The 21,444-nt window shown below is 31.1% G+C and overlaps 1 protein-coding gene across 1 annotated transcript in view; it reads right to left on the bottom strand.

Moving 5' to 3' along the window:
* Positions 1–16,784, bottom strand: part of LOC132952445 (zwei Ig domain protein zig-8-like) — a 449,513-nt gene extending 432,729 nt beyond the window's left edge. Inside the window, exons 1-2 of the mRNA XM_061024746.1 lie at positions 16,383–16,784; positions 1,810–2,094 (exon numbers count right to left, since the gene is read on the bottom strand). Coding sequence (XP_060880729.1) covers positions 1,810–1,888 — 79 coding nt within the window. The 5' untranslated portion in view covers positions 1,889–2,094; positions 16,383–16,784. The remainder of the gene's footprint in view (positions 1–1,809; positions 2,095–16,382) is intronic.
* Between the last annotated feature and the right edge of the window lie 4,660 nt (positions 16,785–21,444).

Genomic DNA, 21,444 nt, shown 5'->3' with positions numbered 1-21,444 from the left:
CGAAAACAGACACGGTTTTTGACAGAGCTCGGTCAATCGTTTCCCGTATGAGATGATTTATCGTTATTTTCAAATTTAATACCACAACACACCACGACTATCTTGCGTCGAGATGAGTGGAACGAAACGAGTACCCAACACTATTAGTGATCTATACTCCATAGACTATAATATCCTGTTCGGGTTTTTATGTGTACATTTTAATCACTAACAACACGAGTTCTTATACTATTTTCCACCGATACAATTTACTGTTTTCGCTTTGACTGGTTTAAGACAGAAAATATATTGTAAGCTTACTGTCTAACAATACTATCTGCCCACAAAATATCAATTATATTAATTTAAACACTGGCTAGTCTCGACGTTTCTTTAAAGTTGTCGACCTCAAGGCTCAAACCAATACAAAAGTGCCCGTTCGTTAATATTAGTATTAAAAATATATAAATTAACAAGAATCATTATATAGGATAATTAATAGTCATGACGTATGAGAACTTAATTTTCGAATTTACGATGAGCTATTACTGCTGCTAGCAATAAGAATGAAAAGTTTTAAATATTAAAATAAAAATCGATGAAATTTGATAAGAGATTTTTTTTCCTGCAGCTGATGATAAATCCTATCTACTAGGTACAATGATAATTGATAATGATATGATCTTCTTTGATTTTATATTATTATACTATTCAAGAAATATATTATATGGTAACCATTAAGTTTAATTTTTTTGATGTTCAGTTATAACTTACTACTTTTATTATTATTTAGTGTTTTGGTAATTTGGTATGTATCTCTTGGCCAATTTCTTCTGAGCAAGTCTCCTGCGTACTATTCCATCAGAGAATGATAAGGAGTATAATAATATTGAATTATTTACGGGTTACTATATATAATTCACTGTGCCATGAAGATTATTGCATTTTAGCTAGTTGATTGAAGGTAAGTAGTTTTAAATCCTTATGAGGATTTTTATTAGTTATATTATTGTACCACGTTTACGAAGTTAGTTGAAAGATAAGTCTATAGTTGTATTGTTTATAGATTGTCATCAATAACCTGATATATAAACATTAAAATATAGGTAGGTGTACATGTAATACTAAATATTTTCTAATAATATTATTTGTATAGTACATTTTCCTCTTTTTTGGCCAAGATCAAAAAAATTTTTTACTATATTTTGGTTTTTTTCACAATAGTATTCTAAAATATACAGGGAAAGTAATTAAAAACAATTTTGATTTTAATAGATTGACACTTACTATGTTCAAATTGAATCAATAAAGTAAAATACTGCTTACGATCTAATTTAATAGTATCTCCTCCATCTATTATTACCGACATAAAATTATTTTATTCATCGATAATTGCGTATTTAAAATTGTTTGTGCGAATTTTAAACTAAACGCTTTTAATATAATATGATTTTCGTTATTTTAAATATATTTTTAATTAGGTCTACCACGAACCATGTATGTATATATCTACATGAAATATAAAAAAAATAGGGTTTTATAGATTTTAATCAACAGATTAAATTACATACTAGTATACTTCTGCGGTCTACGAGTATAATTGATTTGTCCTGTATAATATAATATAATATTCATATACAATTATGTGTTTATGTACACAGCTACAACTTTGCAGTTCACGTATATGTATGTATTTGTTGTTTTAAATTATGAAATAAAAAAAAATGTATGAGATTATACACAAAGTCTAGTTGGCTGCAAAAACAACCACCGGTTTTTTGGCCCGACAAAAATTGTGATTATAACGTAAAAACCGAGGATTTCGCTCACCTGTAATGACGATGGTGATTGTGCATACAACGAACAGCATGTCGGAGCACTGGCGGCAGAATCCGTGCCTCAGAACCATGGTTGTGGTGGTGGTGATGACTGTGTTTACAAACCGTCGTACGATTGGATCGGAAGAATACAAACGAACAAGTTGCGATACGTTAATGTCACCGTTTGGTTATTTGACCAGAGTGTGATCTCAACTCAAGTTCACAACAAGAACTACGGAATGAGAGCCATATTATTTTTCAGGGAATAATACAGCGACGTGTAAGCGACTGAAATCTGCGGACAAAAAATACAAATAAAAATTATTATTTACAGAGTTTATCGATGCTAAACAGTAATCTCACAATACACCGTAGGTAATTATATTGTCTTTAAAGTCGGGACGCACATGACTTTAATAATAACACAATAACAAAATATTGTAATATGAACTTGGGTATTATGTTGTTGTTTTTTTTAAACAAACTGCGCACAATATTAATATCATTATTGTTCATACGGCACGGAATTAAATATTTAACTACATAATATATAGTATTATAGCGAATCGTGAATTTCAAGTGGAAATTATCTGTGGGTATAGTGGTTGACAATTGAGCACTTCCAGAAAATTATACAGGTAGGTGCAAGTGCACTCGAATGCACCCCATACAATTATGTCACTGCTTGTTACTGCAGTTTTCTCATGCGTGCTGTTTTCATTCCGTTACAGCATTCATCTAAATGACTACATTGATTTGTGATCCCCACGGGAATAAACACTTTTCAGGGCACAAAAGAGTATAATATAATAAACCCCTGTGGTTTTGACATAATATTATGCATACATATATATACTACAAGAGCTCCTTTTCTGTCATATAAATATGCGTGTGGAATGTGACGACAAAGTTCTCCGAGTCACTTTGCACATAGTGTCTTTTGAAAGGTAGGGGTGACGCACCAAACTCATTAGCGCAGTACACTCGAAATTTCATAGTTTTACGGACTTACGGTAGACCGTATTATTTAATTGAAAAACAACTCTAAACTAGGTAGTCAAAATAATATTTTATACAACAATGAAAAATTAAATGCGTTTATATAATTATTTCAGGCATAACCTTGACGCATTCATTGGATAATTTAAGTACCTAATCATATTTTGGTAATTTTCGTATATTCCAATGATGAATTTATAACTTTAGATTCTGAGCGTATTGGTTGTATGTATTGGTTTTAAAATTATGTATGTGCGTTTTATTTTTGTGTCTGAAGACACGTCTTAGAAGAAAAGATGCTCTAATCATCAATTTCGATAAAGGTTTTTTTGTAGAAAATTGGATCTAGTTGGTACTTTAGAAAGATGACAATGGAAAAATCTCGGTACTTTTTAAAATAGTCTGGAAAAACGATAAAAAAAATACGAATATTTGTTAAAAATGTAAAGTAATTATTCAAATAATTGTTTGTTAACCTTGGTTACTTTCAGAATTTTAAGTCTTATTATGTTTCGACTCTGTGTTGATTCTCTGTCAGATAGTCAGACAAGGTGAAGCCGATTATATAATATTTATGATAACCGGAAATGTTGACAATTTAGGAAATGACGAAAATTCCTAGGAAATTATGCCTAACAGCGAAAGAAATGATATCATTGCCTAGGAATTGTCATCATTTCCGTAGTTTATTAGGCAATGTTATCACGCATCGCTTTATACTATTGTATACAATATTATACATAAAGTATATGTTGTAAATATAAGTGGTAAGTAGTAAGTATATAAAAGTTTCGCACTTTCAATGCTTGACCGTACAAAGTGACGACGGTACCAGCTTTAAAATGTAACTATTAGAACGATAACTAACTCGAAACGGCAACATGCTAAAAACCATTATACTGCCACTACTGTCAATAGTGTCCGTGTTCTAAAAATATCAGGTGGGGAAATGACTGATATCGATAAAATGGTTAATTGGGAAATGTTATGGCTGTCGCACGAATAGCGGATCATTTGACAAAATTGTTTATATTAAAACCACTAAAGACTAAACGAGCAGAAGAATTAATGAACATTTATGCAACTTTTAGAGCGCCAGCAATTCTACATTCTGATAATGGGAGAGATTTTGTTAATTAATTACATACAATGTGGAGTGATGTTAAAATAGTGCACGGAAACCAAGACATAGTACGACACCGTTATCTATAGTCAGGGGTCTATAGAACGTGCTAACCGGGGCGTGGAAGATATGTTGTGAGATATATCAATGTAAGACAAAATACAATACGAACAAGTGTGCTTGTAGATCTGCATCTAGAATTTGCAATTCTAAATGTCACGGAAGTTTGGCAAGTGAAAACAAAAATGAGTAAAAATGTAAAAATGTAAAAAAGTTTAAATTACACAAGTTAAAGTGTTTGACAACACTTGAATTTTTTTATTGATTATTGATTATTTATTAGAGTAATAGCAGGGTAATTAATAATAAATTATGTTTGATAAAAGTAATAAGACAGATTAAATTAAAATATCTAAAAAAATATATGGCATCTTTGCCTGATATCGTTAAGAAATGATAACTTATACTAGGCAATGATATAATTTCCTTCCGCTATTAGGAATTGTCCACATTTCCTAGGAACTGTCATAATTTCCTAAATGTGAATATTTCCGGTAACATATACACATATTTAACATTGATTTAAATTTAACACATCAATTACAACAGTGCCTACTCAATGAAGATATACTCGACACCTACTGCACGGATAAGCAGTTAGGTACCTATTTAACGGATTTTTTCTTCAAAATTGATTTATTGATATACTTAATTATCATTCAGTAGATTTAATTTGTATTGATGATTAGATTGTATATGATTTAGAAGTTTTTATTTTAGAAATTTGAACACCCTCTAAAAAATCCTAACAATATGCTACTGCTGCTTTTTTTATATAAAAATGTTAACTAACAAAACTAAGAAAAAAATACTAAAAATAATATATCAATGGTAAACCAATATAATACACTTCGTTTTACTCAGAGCCTAAAATGTATTGTACAATGTGTCCTGATCGAAAATAGTTTCCACGTGGTTTATTAATTTCAACACTTATTCTGAAAAAAGTCTTATCCTCAAAGTACATTTAAGTGCCGAGTGCTGAGTGACAATTTATTTTATTTATTTATTTATTTATTTTTCAAGAATATAGCGGGCCCAACTGACATGGTTCGAGTGGGGACCCATGAGTCCACAATTTAAAATACAAATTCATTGAATAGTTAATACAATTAAATAATAAATATTACGATACACAATATGTACATATTATAACACGACTATAATATTATATTAATTACATATTGATTTATTATGATTTTATGTGTACGCCCAATATAATACCTGTATATCATAATTTATAACAATTTAATATCTGCGTATGCAATAATAGTCCGAAACAAAGTTTGAAAAAAACAATAAACCATTGTCGTTGGTATAATGTATTTTACTTGCATTGGTAAAAACTCAATAATTCCGAAAGGGATAATAACAATAATTGTACTTTATGAAGGATATTTTGAAAATCCCAAACGGCCAACGCGAACCGATATTATATTATATCCGTATTATAATAGTTTAAACCGGTCGGGAATGACGCATAATAACTATTTTACTAGCCCGAAATCTTAGTATAAATATACATAATTTCGCGTGTATCACTGTGACCGCGTGGTTGTGTGGGCTCTGCAAGAGACAGGGATTTCTGTGTGTGTGTATGTATATATATAGGTAGGTACATATTTATATAAATAAACACACACATTAAACAATATTATATAGAACGGTAGGTTACGTCGGAGGATACAAACAATGCGAATCGTTCGACCGTGGAATATGGCGTGAGTAACGGTAGTTATATTGTTCCACAAACGGATTTCACCCTTCTTTTTGCTATTCTTCCCCCGTCACCGCATCATCCCCCGGTCCTTGCGTGTTGACCCTTAGGCAGGTAAATCGTGAGTCATATAATAATTCATGGCTAAATGTTCCACACTATTTACCGGGTAATTACCACGTTTTATTGGACGCACGGTGCATAACGATTCCATGACAATTCAATGGTAATTATACGACCATTTACATTATGTCACGTATACTCTACACAACATACCTATACAATGTGTATATTCCACCAAATATCAGTCCCCTTCACCCCCTCGGAATAAAATAACCGTTTTTACTTAAGCCGATTTAATAAATAGGTGTATAATTAATTTCTATTTATTTTTTTACTACCTACATATATATATATATATATAATTAGCAGCCAGTTCTGTACCTATACCAACTGTTGATAGTAAATAATATTATTCCCGTCACCTATTTATATTTAAAATAGATTTGGAGAGATTTTCTTAATATTAGTACGATTTTATTAATTTTTTTATTTCTAACATATTGACACGTACATGCTAAGCGATTATCTTATAGTTTCATCTGCATTTTAACGATTACATAAACACTCTGTAAAAAAATACCTTTGACAATATGATATTATATTTATAAATCCAGTGAGTGGAATAAAAAAGTTCAGTTTTTCCATTTATTAAAAAAAAAAATGTATTTCCCATCAATAATGTATTAAATAACGAAAAAGAATAAAAACGTAATAAAATTATAATAATAATATTATTTAAAATAAAGTAGTATATGAAAAAAAAAATAATATAGAAACTTTTATTTACATTATATAGGAAACCGGCCTCGGTAATAAATTTAATTAAAGAGGAGATGACTGCAGGAGAGTATACTTTTTTATTACTATTAAAAATATTTACAATCTGTATACAAACATTGCGCATAATAAGTAAATTTGAGAAATAAACGAAAGAATATAAATAAAAAATTGAACACTTTATGGGGAAAACCGTTCAGAACATCACTTAAAATTGATTTTTAATTAAATTAATATTTTTATTATAATGCAGAATGTGTTTCTGTAATTAATAAAATGTAAATTTTTATATCGTTAAGTAAATAATGAGGTTCATTTTATTTTAAGTAAAACATTTGCATTCAATAATAATAATATTGATATAGGATATATCGGCTGGTTGACATTTTTTTTAATACATTTTGAAATGACAGAAATTAGAAGTGAGACAAGTCAATTGATATCTAGGGTTTTAAATTCATTTATTCGTCGAGTCTTGAGTATTGGATGTTTGATTTAGAGGCTCAATTATTGTTTGAATAAGTTTGCCGATTGGAAATATTGTTATTTAAATGTGAGGTGCTGGTATCGGAATTTCAATTTTCTTGTTTAATAATTTTGTTTTTACGAAGGTCATTTGTTACAAAATTATAATCATTTTAGAAACACACGTGCACGATAAGTTAAGGAGTGTTTGACATTTTAAAGGGCACGATAATTATGACCGAAGTATTACAGCTATTGGTGCAGGTCACAGATTTTTGGTTTTCGCCACTTCAAAAACATCTGTAATGATCGTTTTAGTAAGATGTAGTGTTATCGTAGCTTTGAACATTTAAGCACTACCTATAAGCTATAGTACTTGTAGGTCAGATCTAGGTGATTAGACTTTTAATTCGGTATAACATATGGATTTTAATTCAAAAATATCTCTATTGTTTAATATATTAATGTTGAAGGTCAATACAAAATAATGGTACCTAAAGGTATTTTTGAGAGATTGTGTCCAACGTTTGTAATATTTCTCGCCATGAACAACTTGTTTCGTAAGTTTTTCTTTTATGAATTCGGTCGATGTGATAGTATGTAAGTCCCTGATAACTACTCGGTATTGTTTGTCTCCTTTTGTTCGAAATATAAAGAAATCAACTTTTGATTCATTAAGAAATTTGATAACAGATCTACACGAGTTTGACGAATATGTACTTAGTTCTCGTGTAATTGGTAAAACTTTTGTATAGTATGGATTCAACAGATAACTTTCGGAAAATTGTTGAAGGTAAATTTTCGTTTTGATAAACATTCGAGGAGGTTTGTTTATAGCTTTATTTTCAGCGTTAGTTTCTTTTTCGAACAATGATATTGTGAAAAAATAATAGCAAAACGATTTGGTGCGAGACGTTTTCATACGGTTTCGATTTTCGAGATACCGCAGATGACGAATTTAATCTTTCATGATGTTTGTGTGAGCCGACCTCGTTCTAATTGGTATAAAAAATATCGTATATATCGAAGTCATTTGAACGGCTTCAAGTAATTGAATTTTTTATGGAGGTTTGGTTGATAATTTTAATTTTGAATGTGTTACCATTATACTGCGCTATTGATTAGTTTGAGCTAGGGAGTTGACCCCAAGAGAAATTGAGAGGTTTGGTGAAAAAGACAAAACGTTTCTACGAAATTCCATGAAATTACGCAATGGATACAGATGCATACATATCAAGTGCGGGACAACGACTGAGGATCGGGTGGGGGTGAATTTTACAAAAAATTAATTTATTTCTATATTAAATAGGTATTTTTTTACTTGAAAGTTTTAAATATTGTCTTAACATTTAAAACTTTGTTATTTAAGATAATGTAAAATACATGATATTTTCTTGGAGGTATATTAAAAATGTATAGTAACAAAACGTAGCTTTAAAATTATATATTAAGTTTTTACATTGTTCAAATCATTATAAAGAAAAAAACAAACTTCAAATAATTTCTTATAGCTACCTGTACGGCTGTATCTATAATACCTACACACAACTTTTTTATAAGCCATTGACACATTTAATTTTTAAAAATACTTATTTATGACGTTAAAGATAATAACTATTGTACTTTTACTAAAAAACAAAAAAATAATATTATGATACAGCTATAGCACATAATTACTAGAAAGTATACTTACCGAGTACTATAAATTACTACTTAATAGTTAATACCATGGCTAAATATATAAGTATGATCGCATTGAGACGCATTTTCGTTATGGGCTTCGCACGTACTAGTATTGCATGCTAAATTATAGGAAGGAATCTGACCTAGCAGTGATTTTTAGATTTATTTAGCCATGGAATTAATAATGTGTATTGTTTTTGTATTGTGGTGAGCCATCACCACAATACCCCTCTCTACGGTCCCCCTACTGCGGTTGGCAACACCGACCCGCGTCTGTCATGTCCGCGGACTAACGTCTAAGATATATCTCAGTCCGTGCATCCAACAAACCACAGTTCGATCGCCGTCACAGTATCATAAATGGAAGTGATAATAATATTATGCACTGCCAATGGTGGTCATGACACCTGCTTATCACAAAGTTTAATTTATTATTCTACCTTTCTGGCGACACTTAACTACAAACAAAAGTACGTTAGTAGGTGCAGGTAAAGTAATACCACAGAGTAGAGATTAAAATGCGTATAATCGGTTTCGATCGCAAATAAATATTTCGGTTATTGTAAATTTACTATGGTCACCGATTAGCCGTGTTTTTAATTTCTGAGCTAGGTAATGATTATTTTGGTTGTTCTGTGGTTACCGAGGCTTAAGTTTATTATATCAGACTACTAACTTATATAATGTTTTGTTGTTTCAAAAAATAAATATAAAAATGTATTTAACTTAGATTGTATCTATGATAAATAACGATTACAACGAAGTACGAACCGGTTTAGGGGTGGTCTTTAGAATAAATAAAATAATGCGATTCATCGTAAAAACGGCGTTCTTAACTTTTGAAAAAAATATATAAATAGTGGACTGCCCTTTTCGACTAAGTATGACATTTATTTTATTGCATTTAAAATCCATTTCTGTCTGGAGTAGTACTACTGCAGAACGAACGAAAGGTCATAAAAATTCGATGAGAAGCCCGTGAAAAACTTTGTACTCTTTTTTTTACAGACCCCAAGAGACAACACACACGTATTATGTCCATTTGACACATTTGAATTTTTTCTTCCATTTTCGCTGTTTTGTTCTTATTTGTAACACGGCACAAATGTGGTGTGAAAACGGATTTTCAGCATGAATACAAATATTGCCATTGTCGTTTCATTCGATAGTTAGCGTTATAGGAAAATTATTCACGTGTTCAACGGCAATATACATATACGCTCGGTATAGGTACGTTATTATTTTACTAGTCGTTTGGTCCCTCACACAAATAATAATAGGGTTACTCGATATTCTTAGGAAAAGGAGGAAAAAATACTAAACATTCGACGTTATTGTATACAATTTACTGTACGCAAACAAAGTTGATGTACTTAGGTAGAAAACTTTTTTCCCCCTATAATATAATGAACACATTAAACCGTTGGTTGCGCCGATGGAATATAAATATATGCATATCATATTATAATATAAGTATATAAATAAATACAATAGCGAGCAACGTCTAAAAATGAATTATTGACCTGTACCGCAAAGCTCGTGCAAGTTTTCGGTTTTGCTATTATTAATAAAAATCGGGTGCACGCGAATACACGGCGACGCAGAGTGTTGCACCTACCTAAAATACGGTTAATTTAAATTTATACAATCATACAAAGGAAAAAAATGTATTAAACCATAAATTAATATTAAAGCATGTAATTCAAATAATAATAATGCCATGTTTGCAGTAAGTACCTACCTATACCTATAAACTTGAAATATTCTAAGCGCATATTATTATTCGTTTCCAATACAAATAGTTATCATTATACTTGGCCAGTGTATACTTCTCGAAAATTACAAAACGGCGTTCAGTCCCAATGCTCGTAAGTCGATTCGTAAAATCGTACGTCCTCTCACGTACTTATAAGTATAATAACCCTGCAGTACCTACATACTAATGGGAGAACGAGGTTTTTTATAAAGTTCCTATACCGTAATATTCAATGGGCATGAATCATTTCGATGTTTGAAAAAAAACAAAACACACACCTCGTCGTCGTAAAATAAAACGCGCCGAGCACCCGCTGATCTTTCAGAGAAGAGGCACACAGGCCCGACGACACGGGACGCGGATTGATGTTCCTCGTAAAATTGCCTTCCCGTTTCGCGAGATTTGATAAAGGCGGGCGAAAACGGCGGAGAGAATGATGTGGGCGCGAGCAGAGAAACTGGAAGGGAAATCATAAATAAATAATGAGTAAACGCGTAATAGAAATACTATAATATATTGACGACAACGTGTATTATTTTTGTAAGCGCGCGCGGGGTAGGTGCGTGTAAGTCCCCGACCGTGTACCTGCTACATATTTTCTTTTCTTTTTCTACCGAATTTTAAATATTTAATCTCGATACGACGAAGATACCCGTCGCCGATATATACATGAAATACCGAAAACGATGGTCTAAACGCATATTTTGTTTTGCCATAGGTCACCGACAATGATCGACGTAAGTACCTATATTATTGTGTTGCCAACGTTTTCTTCAAAATGTATAGTGTAAAATAATTGGTAGGCATGACGATATTAAAATACTAGGGGAAGTAGAAACTATAAAAACCATAAAATTGTATCGATACAGATAATTATTAAGAGCCCGGAAGTTAAAATGGATGTTTTCACTGAATAGACCAAAAAATTGCTAGATAAACTACACATTTGACTATATATTATATAATATACATATATATATTACGTTTGATATAATATTAATATATTATATATGTTGCAATCGTCTGAATGAATTACTCTTAAAAGGCATTTTAATGACAAAATATAAAATGTACATATTATAATTATGTCTGGCGGCGGCCCGATAATGGGTCTGATTGATGGCTAAACGGACCCGTATATTTTTTAACTAAATGATACCTACCTATTATGTTTGATTTTTTTATTATATTATTTTTAATTTGCACCCAATATTATTAGTTGACGCGAAGGGGAGCTTTTCGGTGTACAAAAACATAGATATTGGCCTATAATAACCGGCACTTTTTTACATTAATTGAACATTTATCAAAATCTTTGATTGTATAAATTGTAATGCCAGAGAAACAAATATTATAAGTTACCTAACCTAACCTGTATTACTTATTATAATTTTCTATTTAAAATATAAGTTTTATTTTTAAATGCATAAAAAAATTATATTTTCAATTACCAGTCTTAACTAAAGCGTACAAAACGTTTTGTTTTTTTTACTCATGTATAGATATTATGTACCTATACATTGTACACAAATAATTGAAGGGCATATTTTAAAGCATGTTCCTGTGCTTTTAATCACGCATAAATGTATGCATATTTCGGTTGTTTTCAGAACACACACTTCCGGGCCTTACTGAGTTAGTAATACGCGTCTTATTGGGATATTATTAGTTTCGTATTATTTGTTTGTTCAACTCCGAAACAGTAGGTACCTAGAACGACAATTTATAACAAGTCCATAAAACTGTTACCTACTGAAACCATTTATTTCCAGTCCGGACTTAAAAATGGGATTCTACACACTGTCGTCCTGTACAGTCTTAACGATACTGCACCGGTATAATATTAAGGGAGGTAACTACACGGCAGCGAACAGTAACTACCTACCGCACAACGAGTTGATTTATAAACACACACGATGTTACACGCGACACAATATTATTATTGTTACTATCTAGTTTGTGCTCTATACTACAACTACATACGTCGCTGAAAAAATGCGAAATTATTTTACAGTATATGTGTAATGTATAAAATGGGTTAATTTTGGATATTTTAAAACAACACGGAACGTAAGTACACTGTGCCTACAACTGTGACGTGTAAACTCGTAACATTTAATCTCATATTACATGCGATCAAATTATTGAACACCACATCGCGTATATTATATTATTATTATTTTTATTGTGTGTACAACTACTACAATACAAAGCGTACACTATACTAGTATATATGACATATCTCATGTGATGTATAGATGTGACGGTATAAAAAGGGTCCTAAACCTATAGAATTTTCATAAATAAAATTGTATACATGCGTCTTTGAAGGACACGCCTAAATAATATTGTGTTTGGACTGCCGTCAAAAAACGTGCGCGCGCAAATACATATGCGAATGAAAATAATAATAATAATATACACGTAGAAAAATATTACAACGCGCTGCAGCAGCTATATGCCACGGTCGTATTATCATTATTATTATTACTATTATTTCTGAATGCAAAGTCCCCCCTCTTATATTCAAAGTACCCTTCAGTACTCGTGTAATTTGTATAATTATTATTATCCACTAATGATGTTGGGGTTGCACTATTATTCGCGCGGTAGCCGCGGTCATTGTGTGCCCTGCAACTGATCGAATGAAACGGGACGGACGGACGACAGTTGTTGTTGGTTAACAACATTTTATTATAAAAAACTAAATTAATAATTAAATGTCTTTTGACGACGGACAACTGGGTATGAGGTTAAACATGAAACGTTCCGAGGAAAATAATAAATTATGCACGTGCATTGTGTGCACCTTCGACACCTTACACCATGCAAATAGTACCAACTATTCATTAAATAATATTGTAAAACGTAAATAACTTGTATTCGATTGAATTATAAGTAGGAAAAAAGTAAGGTTAAAATAAAATAAAATAAAATCGTTGCTTTAACTTTTTAAACGCGCGCGCTGCATGTTTAAATGGTTTAATAATATTTTATTATATTATATTATACTCTATGACTGAGGGTTTATTTAAGAATAAGAAACCAAATACTATATTAGATTGTACACCATATTATATAGATATTGAGTACATTATTTTCTTTAAAATTAATCTTGCTTTTCATGTCACTCGCATCAATAAAAACAACGCTATTGTACATATAATAATAATATATCTCTCACTAATCCATTTGTCAAAACGTATAATAATATAATAAAGACATACTAGTTTTCAAATACTCAAATACACTGCCGCGCCGTATAATAAAAACTAATGCAGCCATAATAAATAAATAATAGGTAGATTCGTTTTACATTGATTTATAGTATTTTTATAAGTGGATTTAAAGTTCGATGTTGAGATGGTCAACCAGAAAATTAACCAGAAAATTATGTTCAAAAAATAAAAATATTCGCACTTAAGTTTTTGTTATATGTTTTATCCTTTATTCATATAAATATATTGTCGCATTTATTTCATGTTCTTTGTGTCATAAATTATGTACAACTAGTGAAACACATTTTGCATTACTTGAAAACCAACACAATATTAATCAATTATTAATATAACAGAAAACATGTTAAAACGTTTTGCGTAGAATTTAGTGTTCGTAAAATGCATAACATTATAAATTCCGCAATATATCAATGTAAAATATGATAAATTACTGATTCAATTTTTTTTTTAAAGTAATTAATTCATCAGAAATTAGTTTTATATTTCCTATTATTGAAGATTACTTGTTATTACGTGGAAAACTATAAAATATTTAAAGCTTAATACATTTTATTTTATATTTTAGTCCATAAAACTATTCTTACGCTTATCAATTATAATATATTTTGTAGAATAATATTGATCTGAGCTAAGGTAATAGCTTTAATTTCAAATCGGTCAAATATTCAAATTTAATAATATTAATAATTATATACAATCAATATAATATGAATATGGATAGTAATTTTTTGTGTTTTACAACATCTAATTCAAATACTATTTATTGATGAAATTGATGTAAATCGATCATTTACAGTTCGAAAAGTTTGAACCTATTCTAAAAGTAGTTTGTAAAACCTAAATAGTTACAGTGCAGTAAAATTATTTTATGCTTCTTATACCACAATTATCTATAGAATATATTCATCCCTGGTCACTGCAAATTCTATACAATCGAACATACATAAATACATAATAATTTTGACGAGGAATATTATTTATTAAAATGCTCTTATTCCTAGTATACGTAGGTACATAATAGTAATTATTTTTAAAGTGGTTAATGATACACTCTTATGGATTTGATATAATATTTAATGTATGTAGCACGTAGGTATTATATTTATTTTCATAGTCCCTAAATAATATCATACAACTTAAATCAACGAATTAAATTTCTATTTTTTTATGTTTGGTGAATTAAAGTTCAAAATGCATTTATTTTAAGTTTAATTAGTTTTCTATTTGTACTTTTTAAATTTCTATTCAAACGTTTTACACCTCTTAACCAGCATTACACCATAATATTAATTATATTTGTAAAAATTATCAACTTACGATAATAATTAAATAATATTAGTAATTATAACTGATTATTTTCCCTTGATACGCTACACAAGTATTAGAATTAATCGTAAACAGTCTTTGTGTGAAGATATAATTACAAATTAATTAGTAAAGCGTATTTTCGTTTGTTTTGTTCAAACTAAATAATAAAAAAAAAATGTTTTCGATAATAGGGCTAACTCAGGTCACCCTATCAGAGCCAGTTAAAATATAAAATAGTCCATACATTTTAAGAAATCAAAATTGTATTATTTAGTTTTCACTCTATCAAGCACCTACTATATTATAATAGCCGTAGAAAATTGATTTTGTTGCTCACTGTTCTGAAGTAGCTAGTTGTTAACCCGCCGAATAGTTCATATTTTTTAGCGTGTATTTTTTATTAAATACAAACGATACACAATATGTAATTGGTACAAACCAGCTTTATGCCATCACAACGAGTCATTTATGCGACACACGTCTCAACCAAAAACTTTTAAAATGTAAGCTCTATCGTGAAACGCGTTGTCAAAAATAAGGGTTTTTAAATATAAAAATTGGTGACAACAATTTATGTCAGAAAAACCCCCCATGTACTCGGAAAAGGATAAAACGCTCTCTCCGATAGACGTTTGCGGGTTTTTTTTCCGCGGCGTTTAAAATTTTTCAAACTCGTTGCGGTTGTATTCCTGCGAAAAGCGATGTAAATTATTATAGCCGGACACGCATCTCTTAGGATTGTTAAAACCTACCCCCCTTAATAGTTTACGCCGACAGCCATCGACGTTCAAAAGGCATTCTTCGTGGGATGGAGAGGAGGGACGGCGGCCAGTTTATAGTGTGGCGATCGTGTGAAAAAGTTTTTATACGACCGAATCGCTTGTGTCGGTAAACTCGCAGCAGAATAGAGAAAAAACTCATTTGTAAGTTTTTATACGCATAAACTTTTATAAAGATTGTGTTTTTTTCTTCCGATTTGTTATTCCGTATGTATATAATATATATTGTTATATCGATCTGTCTCCATACGTGTGTATGTGTGTGTCGTTAACTACAATTTTCGCGAAAAAAATACCTTTGTGATTTATAAAAATATTATAAATACCTATCATAGTTTTACGGAAGTATAGTTTATAATAATAATATGGAGCTTGTAAGATTCGGGCAACGTCGCCGCAGCTATTAACAGTCTTTCGAGCATCGCAACCGTCGTGTCCACACAATCATATTTTAAGATATTTTTCTTAAATGTGGACGCCGCGGCCCACCACGGAGACGCGTCAACGGCCGTACACGCTCGATTTTCCCGACGAATTCGCAGCCCATGCCCGAAAACCTGCGCACCGGATATGGCCGGAAGTCGGCGTTTACGACAACAACAACAACAACTGACCTCTCTCAGAGTCCGGAGCATTGCGGAGCGGACGTCATGGCGGGGGCAGTGCGCTGTGCAGCACAGGTCTCCGCGGGTTCCGAGCAGTGGACAAAAAAAAACACCAAACTAAACACAAACGGACACGCACACTCGCGAAACGATTTCGGTTTTTCCGGACGAGGGCGAACAAAGTTTCTTTTAAAAAAAATAAAAAAAACCACAAAAAAAACCAAAATTAACACACCGGACGAAAACGAGCAAACGTTTTACACGCGCGCGACGACGACGACGACGACGATAGGACAATATTATAATATTATTATAATAATATAATATAATATCGAGGGGCACGCGACGACGATCTCGACGGCGGACGAAAAACGCGAACGGACAGACGTGCGAGACCGGCGCTCGCGTTCGACGGCGGGGTAGGAAATGATTCGGCGGCGAGCTTTTTTTCCCGCCCGGCCCGCACCGCCGCGGTGGTGGAATCGCGCCGAGCGAGTTTCGCGCAACCGGTGGCGCGGCGTAGCGGACTTTTCCGGAACCGCGACGACCGCGCGCGACCATGGTATCCGACGACGGCGGTGTATCTCGCGCGCCTCTATTAGCCCGGTAAATTATAATATTATTATTATTACGATTTATCGTTATTATTATTATTATTATTGTTGTTGTTGTTGTTGTTGTTGTTGTTGTTATTGCTGTTACGTCTCATTGTCGTCTTTCGCCGAATCGATCCCATATAATCCCCCTCCCCCGCCGCTGCGTCGATCGCGTGAAGTCTTCGGCGGCGTTATGAGATTAAAAATATTAAAGAGAACACCGTCGTCGCGTGACGGACTGTTTTCATTTTTCATCCATTGCATTAGGTACAGTAAAATGTATATAAAAGGTTATCTTTTTCTTTTATTTTCACTTTTTTTGTGCACAGATTTACATCTCCAGAAGTGTTACTACGGTCTTGAGATGCACGGCTATAAATGTTCGCAGCAGGGACTGGAACCGTACCGAAATTGACCGGTTTTGGACCGGAACCCTTAATTACATTTTTTGACGAACCGAAACCTATATTTTGATGTGGAGGTTTTTTTGGTTTTTTTCGGTTCTAAAATCCAATGGATATTTTATCTATATGAGTAGGTAAAATATAATTTTAAAGTTAGCTATTACTACTTATTAGTAATAATATATAATTATAAAACCATAGATCTATAAAAGTTTATCAATACTAAGAAATAATAATATTATTATGTGTTTAGCAGAATTGTCATAAAACAAATTCCAAAAATCCAAATTCTAATTTCCATGTAATCTATAACAAGTCCGGTACCTACCTGCGTTCAATTATTATTGAATCGAAAATCGCAATTCGCAATAACTAATGTAGAATTTCTAAAAATAATAACAATTTGTACGTTTATAAGTGTTTCAGAGTAAGTTGTCTTACAAATTGTTCCCTAACTAATATGCTTACAGGGCTGCAGTAAGTTATAATATTAAATAACTAATGTGGGTATTGTCTATTAGTTAAAGTTAAAATATATTATAATTTAGGTTTCGCTAGTCATATACAATATACGTATTATAACCAGTTATGTTTTTTTTTAAATCTTACAATGTTTAAAATTCAATGGTATAGTGAAACTTCCATAAACAGTCAGTAAATTATTTAATATAATAGTATATCTTTTATAGTCTTAGTTTTAATAATATTATATTACCTAAACTCTGAAATAAGTACACTTAATTACCATTAATACCTGCCATTAAATAAAGGTTCTTAATATGTTAATTTTTTTATACAGTACTTAACTGATAATAAAATAAAAAGCAAAAGTCAAACATAAAGGGGTAAAACCGGTATTAACCGAAACCGGAACCGACATTTTATATTTTTGAAAACCAAAACCAGAACCGGAACCGAAATTTTGGATGTTTGAGAACCGAAATCTAAACCCAAACCGATAAAATCATAAAGGTTCCAGTCCCTGGTTTGCAGCACTACTCCGATCGTCCGAAATTCAAATGCTTCTCAATTCTCAATTCGGTTTATTAATATCCAATGTTCATGCACATTTCAGTTCGGGAAAATAATTCAAAGCACTTTAACAAAAAATAAACAAAAAAAGCACCTTAAAACTATAATATGTAAAAAAAAATAGTCGTACAAGATACTGTGTTGTGTAGGTTTCTTTATGTAGGTATTTTCTATTTTTTATAATAACATCCTTTTCACAATTCGTTGAAATGCAACATGCATTTTATATGTATATAATGCAATATGCAATTTTGAATAGTTTTTTGTATCTCGTTGATTTATTGATTGTTTACACTATACAAAATGTGTTAAGAAACAATATTTTATGTTAAATAAAATATACATTATAGTTTTTCTCGACTTTTTCTAATGATACAAATATACATAATATTATATTGAATTAATAAGCAATAGCCATTTAAGAACAATATATCACGCGATGGAAATATTTAATGTTTCTCTAACTGTACAAAAACACGAAATATATATTCAATACGTCCTACCTCCTATTAAGAGTGTACTTTTATAATTATTTTGATATAGAAAAGTTGCTCATTCGTGGTAATAAGCTCACATTATGCACGACTTCAAAAAAATATATCAATACAATATTATTTTATAAACCTTTTTTTAATTGTCAATTGAAACAGTTTTTTTTTTGTTTTTAAAACAACAACAAAAACTGATGCACAGTTATTATAATATGTGAAAAATGTTTAGATCTATATAAATTGTTGCGTGTTGTGCTTAAAATGCAATTACCATAAAGGATAAACCACCTAAACGTTTTCGCAAAATCTGTTACGATCTATTACACATGTGTAATATGTGTATTCGCAGTTTACTCACTACTTATTATTATATTATTATCTGAGCGCAAAAGCGTAATCTTAATTCCTCGTTCTTCCGGTAGCTTAGATATTACATCTGATAGCATCGCATGGTTTTTTAAAAAAGTTAAATAATAATATAAAATATAAAATATCTCAGTCATACGCTTTTATAATATTTAAATTATAATTATTATAAAAACTAACAGTTAAATCATTATCGTTCCGGCATGCATTTATTAATGGGTAAAGAAACCTAAACCAAATTCGTTTGAATGATATCTTTTATTAAACGGGTATGAAAAATAACTGATTTAATTAATATTAATGAAACGCATAGTTTTGTAAGATCGTACAGAAATTATATATATGTATGCACGGTGCTTAAATAGATGTTTAATTAAATTATTCTTGTTACCATTCAAAAATAATATTAGTGTACCATCGAGTTTTAACTTCCGACTAATCGCATTTCAAAAAATTATAAAAACAAAAAAGACGAAATCACCAGACATTAACGTCATTAAACATCTGCCAATAGGTAAGAGATACCTTGTCTAAAGTTCAGGGCCCTAAAAAAGTTGTAATTCTTGCAATTAAAGTAAAATGTATTCAAATAATAGTTTAATTTCTCTGCGTTTTTAAGTCAATTAGTTATACAATTTGAAATAAAATTTGTTGGTAGTTAAAGCGTTTTAGTTTATTTTGTATGAGAGACAATTTGTCATAATTATTAATATTACCATGTGATATATTGTACTGTTTTCATTATTTCCGACCAATAAAAACACTACTTCTTCCATATTATTGTCATAAGATTATTTCTGCAAAATCCGTGTCTGATATAATGGCCGCGACGACCAACAAAAAATCTCTCTACGACGAAAACGAAAAACGCCTTATTCTCTTCCTGTGATTTGTCTCCGAATGGTATACAATATACATATATATGCACAGTAATAAAACTAATGTCAAACCATTTTGTCACTCAGATAAATGTTTCCAGTTTGTAATTTGCCACCTTAACTCTTTTTATCGGGAGCACTAGAAATTTATGTACTGTAAAACCCGTATCAAACAACTTCGATCGTTACATATTCTGCAGGAGATAGTAGTGCCCTCTATTTATTGGTTTTGTTTTATACCGACCCATTTGATATTGTGTTGGAAAAGCTTGCGAGATTGACAGGGGAATAATCAAGACAGGTTTTAACAAGCCTTCGAATGCAAACCAGAGACTGGAAAAAAAAAGTGGGAAAAACGAAAATTCGTAGAAACGATTTCGTCCCAAACACACGGACCCTGCAGCATGCATATTATAATATGTTATTAGTTCAGAATATTTTAATTTCAAACGTTCAGCGAGAATTCAGCTGGAACAATACGAAAAAAAATGCACCGGTATTTTTAAAATGTACAATCAACCGTTTCCTAGACGTTTTATTATATTCTGCTGTATAGGTACCAAATTAGATTACAAAATACTACCAGTTGGATTGATTTTATTTGGACCTCATATTAAACTGATTTGACATTATTGTTTTTGTCTTGTTCCCGGATTCCAATAGCTGTTGTTGATATTTTTCAACGATGATTTTTTTAGTCCTCGGGAAGCATCAGCGTTATTTTAAACTTAAATCCACAGTCTATATTATAAAGTAAATTATAAGCACTAAACACAGATCGAATGTTGGAAAATTCATTTTTGTGATTACCAAGTACGACGAACCGAGTGTCACTACTAGAGTTGGTTTTTTAATTTAATTTAATGATTTCGTATTGCTTAAAATTTGAAAACAATCGTATAACACCGTATATTATAGTTCGTCGAAGTAAGCTAAGCGAAACAAACGCCCACATAATATAATCTCTGTATCTAGTTCGCTTTGGTGAAATGTTTTTATAGTTTTCAAAAACCTTGACTTGACTTAATTAGTCACCTCGTTTGTAAAATCTGCCTAACAATTTTCTTCATCGTCTATTTCAAATTTATTAAACAAAATTATCCACGTGAATGGTTACAAGTTGTTTGATCATCCGACCGTGTTATTAAGCGTTTCCACATTTTTTCTGTAAAGTAGCGATCCAATTATTCAATTCCTCTGATATCTCTCATTATTTTTTCTACTTTTTTTATTCCTTAAGCAGTGCGAAATTTTCCCGATAAATTGAATCTTAGATTTTATATGATGCGTTTTTTTTTTGTTCA

The sequence above is a fragment of the Metopolophium dirhodum genome, chromosome 9 (genome assembly GCF_019925205.1).
Source record: "Metopolophium dirhodum isolate CAU chromosome 9, ASM1992520v1, whole genome shotgun sequence".
In the NCBI taxonomy this organism is placed as follows: domain Eukaryota; kingdom Metazoa; phylum Arthropoda; class Insecta; order Hemiptera; family Aphididae; genus Metopolophium; species Metopolophium dirhodum.
This window is presented reverse-complemented; position numbering and strand designations above follow the sequence as displayed.